This window comes from Chanos chanos, chromosome 1 (genome assembly GCF_902362185.1).
Source record: "Chanos chanos chromosome 1, fChaCha1.1, whole genome shotgun sequence".
NCBI classification, from domain to species: Eukaryota; Metazoa; Chordata; class Actinopteri; order Gonorynchiformes; family Chanidae; genus Chanos; species Chanos chanos.
The window spans coordinates 12,931,264-12,941,760 of NC_044495.1; the positions used below are offsets into that span (position 1 = coordinate 12,931,264).

Below are 10,497 nucleotides of genomic sequence, written 5' to 3' on the forward strand. Positions count from 1 at the left end.
AAACTCTGTGGATTACAAACAATATCCACATTCTCAAGCCTTGAAAGTCACTGTTTTCTAATGTGGACTATTTAATTCCCAAAAATTTTATCGTAATACTTGAGATGCAATATTTGCCGCTCCCCTTCTTCAGATTAGGCTTAAAACTTTTAACTGTCTGAAATATTACTTTATAGCACTGCCTTTCCCACCTCAGGGCTTAAGTACATTAAAAACATACAATGCACCAGAGCTATGATGCTTCTGTTTCTGTACCTTTGGTCTGTTGCCATGGAGACAATACCACCCTAAAGCAAAATATAAAATTAGCCATATGGTACTAGCGCTTGCACCTGTTAGCAAAGGTGTCTTTGTACTCATACAGGACAATTATAGGCCGCAAGGTATTAAGGGTGACACATTTTGTCCAGTGTCATCATAGACAGAAACAGAAATAAGCATCTACAAAAGTTCACAGCGGTGTAGGAGTCTTGCGTCTATGTATACATCGGAAATGAATGCGAAAAAAAAAAAGTTCTGTAATGTTGAATGAGAGTGAAGTTTCCACACTCGCTGGCTCATTCGAAGTTTATACACTTAAGCAATGAAAACAAACCATTAAACTAGAGAGCATTTCACTCTAATACGCTCGGAGCCCCATGCCTATTTTCTGCCACTCGCTTTGTGAGTTCTATTCAGAGTTTAACATTTTGCATGCATATGAATTAACTTGTTGCCTACTGAAGTAAATAAAAATACCAGCCATTGGGCCACTGCCTCAGCGGCTCAGCCATTCTGGGCCTATGATTTGCTTTGCACTGCGGTCAGGCCCCGGCAGCGCAAATGCAGTCCAGATGAGATCCTGGTTCACGTTTATGAGCTAAATGAGAGGCTTGGGGACAAATTCCCTCCATCAAAACTGCTCTGCCCAAAATCAAGGCCTGCTGGAGTTCTTGCGAGGCCAGCGTTCTGTACACATGTGCAGCCTCAGGTCACATGACTGATGGGAGAGAGGGAGAGGCGAGGCCAGAGAAAGGAAGGAGGCACAGTTATAGCTGGGTGAAGATTATAGAATCCAAATGAGCTTAGCATACTGTGAGTCATCTGAGAAATTTTACAAGAGGTGTGTTGGCTGAACTGCACACACGCAAGACAGGCAAAGGTAGCAAAACACTGAAAGATTGCTTTTCTTCCTTTTTCATGACCTTGCTCAGTGGACAGGTTTGGACATGAGCCAATTATGCTAATGGTATTGGGATGAACCACTGTTTATTTACCTGTCATAATTCAAGAATGGATAAAGACCAGATGAATCATTAGGCACTTGTTTCTTGATTCTGATTGTGGTCATGACATGGCATGGTAAACATTCTCACCAATGTTCTCACAAGACTTGGACAAGAACCAATCCAAAGCAGATCACTATCTTTTGATTCATTCCAGTTTGAAGCAGTGCTCTTTGAGCTGCTATTGGAACCTTCCGGCATTGTTATCTCAGTCATTAACACAGTCTCAACACAGTTACGAACCATGAAGATGGATGTCTTCACCACCTTATCTCAGGAATGCTAGTAGAACGCAGGCCACTATAACAACCACACATTAGTCAGAGGAAGAATACTTTATAGCACGCTGATTGTACAGTTAAATCATAATTACCACTTAACATAAACACACTGATAGTTTTATGCTGTTCTGGCAGTTGTGACATCTCTCTTGTGGATAAGGACTGTGAGTCCTTCAACAACCATCTTGATAAGTGGAGTGTGTCTCCACTTGCCATGGGAAACACTTGCAAAGCAAACAGTTTGATTCAGAGCAATGTCGATATGTTCCTCATCGTCACCGTCCAAGCCCAATTTATGAGTGACATGAGGAACATCAATTTTAAAACAGTTACACCTCAGGACATCATCAAAGCAATACATAACATGCCACGGGCTTCTGAAAGCTGTAAAATGGAGGGGGGCTTAACTTAGTTTTGTGATTCAAATTGGAAGGACTGAACCTGTATTTTTTAGTAATAATTCTCTTTTATTTGTCTACAAGTAAATTTGACCTCTATCTATGATCTCACTGGAATGAAATTGAGACATGAGAGTATTCTATGAATCATATGGAAGGTGTGTGATGTGTTTCAGAGCATGAATAATAGTGTTGTACACAATTAGCTATATCCAAACGTTTTTATGTGATGGCAAATACTACATATATTGACATCATAAACGTCACCACCTGTGACATTAAAAACCTAACAGTAATACTTTTTTTTCTTTCATTATTCTTTGACATTTGATTTCAAGTAAAAGAGCAAGCTAGAGGATGCTAGACCGGTCTCTCATATCCACATTCAAATTTAAAAACCAACAGCATCCACACACAACTTCTATATGAGAAAGAAACAGAAGTGATTTAATAAAGGCTGAATGTAATATTAATCTAGCAGCATATGTATTGCATTCTGTACTGTGATTGTAGACATGTCATTAAATTGGAGCAGAGATCTTGATTCCATAGCTTCTTTTTTAGAAAATTTGTTCTTGACAAAGAATGTTAGGTCATAGCATCGAAACATAAGTAATGCCCTGGTCTACACTTTAACTGAAAGTTATGGATTGGATTAAGTACATTGTTAGACAAAGGGTGGGAAAACTGTTTTGCACTGTTTTTTGTATGATTTTTTAAGTAAGGCAACCACATGGAAAGGACATACAATAGTCATGTTTTCAAAGGCTTTAGGTAGATACCATGGGCTCATGTGTGGAACGCACTCATACCACAAATTTCCTGAGCATTCAGTGTCAACTACCTGTCACATTGATTCTAGATAAGTGCATTCACATTCACAACTGATCACAAGGGCTGGTTTTCATTGCACAGCAAGGGCCCGATGCTGCACATGGTTTGGCCTCTACAAACAGTTTCGATAGCTCCACTCAGTTAGTAGGGCTTCAGTGACAGTTTCCTGCTGAATTGCAAAACCCATCATTTACACTAAAGTGAACTGGAAATGTATGTTTTGTTTTGTTTTTTTTAAATTGCTCCAAATTCCACTAAAATTAGTGCTGATGATACCATGCAAAGCACTGATGTACTTCGTCATTTAAATAAAACGTGCCCAAGTCACACTGGCTTTGGGGCTTTGTGAACTCTACACTGAAATTTAACAACAAACAACTTTTGAACTCTAATATAATATTGAAAAGAGACAGAATATGCCCTTCTGTGGTATTTTCAACAGTATACACATCTAAATACTTATTTTTTTTCTTTGATTATACATAAATAGATATAATCTAAACACTAAAAAGTGGTTATGGTAGTAATAAATACAAAATAAGAATCTGAGCATTATACTTCATGTGCGGAACGGAATGTTCTAACTGAAATGTACATCAGAAATACATTAACTGAACTCTGATTAAAATATTTATTTTCCCAATAGTAGACATAAATATATTCTTATATATAATTTTTTTAATTTTTCCAAAATATGTGTTTTACTTTATCATAAATAAAGTTTTTTTTTTTTTATCAGGAAATAAAGTGTCTTCGCCAAAAAAGTCTGTGTTTATCTCTGGTCAGCGGCACCCGCAGCCTTCCACAACCATATCCTGATAGTTTTTCAAGATAACCCTCTCGTACTCATCCAGATAGAGCAGAGAGATAGGACTAAGGTCTGTAGGTACACAGCAAGCCCTGGGAATGTTTGTATTCACAGAGTTCACCAGAGTCTGCACTATGGCATGGTTGGTGGAGTTGAGGTGATCTGCCAAAGGGAAAGGACATTCCCCCTGGCAGTAAAAGGCATGGTAACCTGGTGGAGCCACAATCCAGTCATTCCAGCCCACGTCGCTAAAGTCCACATAGAGCGAGTGCCTCCGACAGTTGGCTTTATGCTTCTTTCTCTGTTTGTTGTTTCGTGTTTGCCGTTTTTCCCGTGAGTGAAGCACGTTTCCCTTGCCATCGTGGCTGAAAGTCACTAAGAGTGGCCTCATCTGAGGCCAGGACTCTTCATTCTCATGCAGGGACCTGCTAACCCTGACGTGTCTTTTTGACTCCCCCTCATTACCATCCAGATGGATCACCTCTACCACAAAGCCATGGTTTTCTTGTCCCTCTGTGGTCCATCGTGACACAGCAGGACTCACATCAAAACTCTCCCATTTACTCAGGCCATGATGAACCAGCCGAGTGTCTAGGAGCCTCGTTATGGGTTCTTTAAAGGGAACAGCCGGCTTGATCACCTCATGGACATTGATACGATGGTAGCCAGTGCTGTTGTTGCTGCTGTTGGATGCAGTGTTCATTACCTGCTCCCTGAAAATCCGAAGCTCTGCGGATGTGAGAAATTCCTCTCCAGGGATGGAAGATATGTTGAAAAAGAACCGTTGCGTTGTCTTTCTGTCTTGACTAGACAGCTCTTCTACAGATTCTGTTGGAGAGAAGAAAATGTTATTTGCTTATACTGCAGTTTACAACTATGTCTCTTTAAATAAAATAAACTTGTTATTCCTATATACACTAGTCTAACTCCTTGGCAACCTTAGAATGAAACAAAACACAAGCTATAAAATGGAGGACTGTAGTCAGGCTAAACACCAAAAAAACTGCATGCTGTGTGGCCCCCTAGGACTGGGCTTACCCAAATGTCTTCAGGGTGGAGTGTGTAAGGGTTCACTCTAAAGTGGGTAGCAATTATCTAGAATTCTTTGGTTTCTTGTAACTCCTTTTTGCGTCCTTGCGTTTAAAGTCATTAACAATATGGTGACCAATATTTGCCGGTAGCAAAGGTCGATCATATATGTAAATAATGGCTCCTACAATATGTGTAAGAAATGGGAAGTCTTAGAGGAGCTTATCTATTTCTTGACAATGAATCATTATTCTAACTATGCTTCGTATATTTATGTATTTTCTTAATAAATCCAATGTCTACAAGTAACGTCTAAAGAGGGACCTCACTTGAAGAACTGTGTTGTGTTTAAGTTTTTAAACTCCTCTTATGAACAGAGTGCACACATGGGACACTTTTGAAAGACATGTTTTACAAAGTAATTGTTCTCAGAGCATGCTCATGCTTGTTTGGTTTTTCTGGAGCACATATTTAAAGAGTATCAGGCCTCTTAAGAATCAGGTTGATCTGAAATTATGATAAAGCTGTTCTTTTACAACTTTTTTTTTCCCACAAATTAATCCATAATAGTAGGGGAGTGGAGAAATGTTTTTAGGGATTATTCTAATTGAGGCATAATTTCCTGGTGTCAAAACAAGAACATGGAGTGTTTTGTTACTTGATAAAATGCCATTGTTAATTTAAATGACCAGTGCTGTGGAGTTGAAGTCTAGCAGATCCCTGAGAGTTTCACAGGGATCTGTTGAACGTACAAAAATGACGGTTTGAAATGACAGTTTGTGTCTTAACCATAATTTAAAAATAATTAAATAAATACACATATAATGAAAATGAAATACTCTCACAATCTCCCTAATATCCATTTGTACTATTTGTACCTCTGTTGCTTAAGTTTTTTTTTTCCTCATGAAATCTGCTTTTATTTCATTATAGACATCTCATAGCCCAAAGCTTTACTGTTAACATGTGATTTTGAAATTCTGACACAGGTAGATGAACCTTTATGCCACTGACTGAGGATTCATAAAATGTCAGTCCTTCAGCTCATTCCATTAAGCCAATCATACCCGTAGGGCACACAACTGACAAGTAAAGACAATTTACTTGTCTGTAACAGCTTAAGACAAAACTATTATTAGCAATGTTTGGAAAGAAAGAAAGAAAGAAAGAAAGAAAGAAAGAAAGAAAGAAAGAAAGAAAGAAAGAAAAAGAAGCCTTATTTCAATTTCTCAGCGCCCTTTTCCTCTAACTTTGATTCAATTTATTGCTTACCATCGTGGTGAAAACTTCTTATTGTATTAGCACGGCTGGCAGATTTCTCAGCATTCCTCCCAAGCAAAACCCTCGGTCTGCTAAAGTTGTGCTCTGAAGTCTCTGAGTGCATCGTATATAAGTCTATCATGTATTGTGGAACAACCGCAGTCTTGCTTGGGTTCGGTCTGTGTTTTAGCCCAAACATGTCCAACAGGCGAAGTTCGAACGTGTTCAAGACGTCTTCGGAGAGTGAAGGGCTGTGCCTGCCCAATTCGCTGAATCTTCGCCGGCCAACCTCGGGTATAAGTCCGCTACAGCCTCCGAGTAACACCTGACCGAACAGTAATACCATGAGAGCGCGGACAACGGAGATCATGGTCACTTCGGGCCCGACTGATGTGTACTGCTTGTCAGTATTGAATGGTGGTATCACAAGGGCTGTATTGACAAATGAATATTGTGTTTTGTGACTGTTTTAGCCATAATGTCTGAACATTCAAAGAAAATATTCTTCAGACGCCACACGTCAAAAGACAACACTAGATTTGGTTTTAGTTAAGGTAAGGAAGAAGCAACTTCCCTTCAACTAATGACACTCATAGAATAGTGTAGCCTACTGCAGTAACTGGAGTCCTGTCATAATAAATGATAATTTGATATATATGTATATATATATATATAAACAACAACAGCAGCTCCGCAATCGAATGTTATACACAAAAGCTATCCGAATTTGTTTATAGTTTGACGAAATAACAACACGATAGCGACGAAGCTTCAGGAGGGTGCTGTGCCACTGAAGAATACAAAATCAACAGATCCCCAAATTACATGGAAGTCCACAAGGACACAAAAAATTCAGTATGAGGATGGCCAAGTAATATAAAGGTCGATCAACTGAGCAGCACTTTCCGTTGGATCCACTGAAACAGTCCGAACGTGAAAGAAACGACTTTCATATCCACAACAGAAATTCTTTAAAATCACTTAAATGGATGAAATGACAGATAGTCTTCCTCGATGGCCCCTTCAACCTTGTTTCTAGGTGTTGTCCTCTCAAGTGCAAACTCACAGGATAAAGTCCGGGCAAAAACCAGTACCCAGCCCACTACTGATGGTATTGTGCCTCATTTCTTTCCATGACAGTATAAATTATTCTCGCTGGAAATTTGAACATCTCGTCAGATGATAATTCCCGGTTTAATCTATATTCCATCTGAAGGAGCATCCCTTCCTACTGCTATTCTGCAGAAAACAGAGAGCTTCCAAAGTACCGCCCGCCTCTTCTTACACATATTCTCGGGAGTTACTGTCGCTCTTTAAAAACCTTAAAATAGAGAGGCTTTTAACTACATTTAAATAACGTTGACGCATATTTGTTGTTTGGGATATCAGTAGCGGTCCAAATAATAAACTTAAAGCCGGCGCAGAGTAATGGGCTACTCGTTGTACTTCACCGTGCGTATCCGTTGCGCTGAGTGTTTGGTGTACTCTATTTGACTGAAGCTCCCTCCTTACCTGGTGTGTCTTTTTGTTACTCGGTGATGTCACATGCGAATAGGTCACTCGGCGCGTTTGCTCACGTTTACCATCATGTTAAGTAGATCATTCATTTGCCTCCGTATAAGGGACCCACATTTAAACTACAACGCCTAAAACAAAATGAAGTTTCAGATATTTTTGACACGATTAGCGACAAGCCACTCATGCAAAGCTGCATATATGATTTGCTGAGCACCCAATGATAAAATCATGGACAAATGTTCAAAAATGGTGCTCCTCGATACTTTTTCAATTAAAGTAATAAAAATAAAGAAATAATAACGACGAGGAACGTGTACAAAATAATTTGACACTGGTATGCACGGCTGTGAAGGCTTATAGTCGGACATAGAGCGCCAACATGTGGAGAAAATACGCAGCCTCCAAAATGAGGGTGCAAGATCAGTATTAAAAGGACGAATAAAAAGCCATTTATGAGCCAGCAGTAAAACACGTTTTATTTAACAATGCAGTTTGTGAGAAGTACAGAAATCAAGTAAAACAGTTTCCACACACAAAGACCACTGGACATATCATTTACGGAAACAGACTACAAAACTAAAATTTGATTAACACATATCTGAACTGCGCTGTAGGATCATTCATCTGCATCCACATTCATCCACAACCATATCCTCGTAATGCCTTAAAACAACATTATCATTGTTATCATAATACAACATGGAAATAGGAGATAATTTAATAGGAACGCAACAGGGCTGAGGGGTTCCCTTTGGATCAAAAGAATGAACCAAAGTCTGCAAGATGGCATGGTTGGTGCCATTTAAGCTCTCACTAAGGGGGAAAGGACATTCTCCGTGGCAGTAATTCGCTACATAACCTTGAGGCGCAATGATCCAATCCTGCCATCCAACGTCCTTGAAGTCGATGTACAGCCGCCTCGGTTTGCAAACATTGCTGGGCGTGACAGGTAAATAATAGGCACTTCTCTTCCTCCTCGATCGACATTGGAACGGGTTCAAGGACACCACCACCAGCGACGTGTAGAACTCTGGGATCGCTCCGATTTGACTGCTAGAGCTGACTCTTTTAATGTTGTAACTGAGTGGGTTTAAATCGTTGTTCTGCTGGGTTGGGTGTAACAAGAGTATCATCCCGTAATTCTTGCCAGGCTTTCTCCACGAGTGTGCAATGTCAGTCAAGTTAAAACGGAGAGAATCGGGAGTAAATTGAACAGACTGAGAGAATAGCAGTTTACGACTCGATTCCTGATTCATTCCCTTCAACGTGGTTCTTAGGACTTTGTAAAGCGACATACTTAAGGCATGTTTACCGAGTTGATGCGACATAAGAAAGAAATCATGCTTGAACTTAATTTCCAGCTGTGCAAATGAGAGTTGCTCAACACTCTCGAGCACGGACATGTTGAAAAACAGATGCTTCTCCACACATTTGGGGCAGTAGTCGCTCGATTCAGAAATCACTCTACCTGTTGAACACAGTGTTAGTTAACATCAAAACCCACTGAAGAATATAAATTCACTATCCAGCTTTCAAAATAACTCAAAAATGCGAGAGGCACATGGTCAAAATGCTCACCCTGGTCTTGGACAAATCTAACGATGTTTCCTCGTACTCCAAATTCTGACACCACGCATGAGTCTTTTTCTGAGGTGGCGATTTGTCTCTTGTCAGTCCTTTAAAGATTTTCCATAAAAGAGGGGGCACTGGCCCGTGGTTTGGTGATGGCCGTGGACGACTTGAGAGGCCCATCGAATTTAAAAAGTGTCGCTCTTGAACATCCAGGTTCTCTGTGCGTGCAAGTGTAGGTGTACCAAAAAGAAAACATAATACTATGCTACAAATACTAAAAAGCATGTCGATCTTTCTAACCTACGCAGGACTGATACTACTTCCACACCGGAAGATCAGACGTCACAAATTTGTGTTCTCAAAAATCTAACGATTATCCTGGCCTCCCAATGACCAGCTATGCGTGTTAATTGTCTCACTCCCCTTGATTGGCCAACAGCGGTTTCCAAGGGAGGACAAAGATAACTTTCCTCTGCTATGCAAATAAGGAGCGAGCTAAATTATCTTCGAATACGAGGCAGTGTATTATGTTGTTGTCAGGTGTTCTCCACATGTGATTTAACATGTGAGATATGATTGTCTACAAGCCTATTTATTAGTAGGCCCAACAGAGGTTTACGACCAAACGTTTCATACGCGTCGCTAAGTGACTTGTCTGGTTCTAAAAATCCTTGGATGTGAAAACAATCCTTTTGCTGAATTAAATGCACTTGTATCGTATCGATCTAGTCTATAAACTATATCAAGGACTGAGTTGGAGTACGATCGTGAGAGGAGGTGCATAAAAGAAGGTTTACGAAAAGTCTCTAACCTGCATCCTCTATAGACGAAGTTTTTTCAGCAAACACATTCCAAGAGTCGATGGTAAAAGCACTGACAAGACACAACGGATTGATCCAGTCGTGTGTGGCTGATAACAGTTTTTTGGCTGAGTCCAAGGCCCACATTCCATGAGCTGAACTTTACTGAGTGAAAAAATAGACATCACTGTGTTGGGAACAGATTCTGTGCAGCAGATAAAACCCAAGGGTAAATTTAGTTGTAGACTTATCATTGAATCATTGATTTATTTTTGGGATTTATATGAAGTCATCAGTGATATCACACAAATGCATTGAGGAAAATTCACAAAGTTTCTTTTCTCTCTCTCTCTCTCTCTCTCTCTCTCTCTCCTTTTAGTGTCTTGTGAGACAGCAATGTTGTTTTCACACCTCAGGACCTTTGCCACGTCTGTGTGGTGTGAATGCTAAAACTCAGATAAGAGTTATTTGGTAATGAGTTTCGCCTCCGCTCTATCCCCCATTTTTCTCTCTCTTTTTTTTAAATAATAATAATTAGAAATTGGAGATTTTCAGGAGGGTTTAACGTTTGAATTTGCCTTCTACATGTCTGCATTATCAGTTGTGTCTGAATATGCTCTTCATGAGTAATAGTCATAAAACATACTCAATTGAGTTTTATTGATTTTGTGTATCAATCACATATCCCAGTGAAAATACATCTGGTGTGTGCCGTATGCGCTCCAAAATCTC

The 10,497-nt window shown here is 39.7% G+C and overlaps 2 protein-coding genes across 2 annotated transcripts; both read right to left on the reverse strand.

The window, feature by feature from the left end:
- Nucleotides 1-3,535: 3,535 nt before the first annotated feature.
- On the reverse strand, nucleotides 3,536-6,476 carry bmp2a (bone morphogenetic protein 2a). The gene is made up of 2 exons (XM_030773375.1): nucleotides 5,888-6,476; nucleotides 3,536-4,414 (listed from the first exon to the last, which is right to left on the reverse strand). Exons 1-2 carry the CDS (start codon nucleotides 6,243-6,245, stop codon nucleotides 3,561-3,563), a joined length of 1,212 nt encoding a protein of 403 aa, XP_030629235.1. The 5' UTR covers nucleotides 6,246-6,476; the 3' UTR covers nucleotides 3,536-3,560.
- Nucleotides 6,477-8,013: 1,537 nt separating this feature from the next.
- gdf3 (growth differentiation factor 3) lies at nucleotides 8,014-9,912 on the reverse strand. The gene is given in 4 exon segments (XM_030771553.1): nucleotides 8,014-8,861; nucleotides 8,972-9,070; nucleotides 9,073-9,183; nucleotides 9,777-9,912. Coding segments are annotated over 4 exon segments (1,194 nt in total).
- Nucleotides 9,913-10,497: the final 585 nt, after the last annotated feature.

What these genes read in the sequence shown, in the direction of transcription:
- bmp2a (XM_030773375.1), bottom strand. Translation starts at nt 6,245, where the DNA reads ATGATCTCCGTTGTCCGCGCTCTCATGGTATTACTGTTCGGTCAGGTG. An exon ending in AAGAAGTTTTCACCACGATG is followed by an intron (nt 4,415 to 5,887) that starts GTAAGCAATAAA and finishes TCTCTCCAACAG; the next exon opens with AATCTGTAGAAGAGCTGTCT.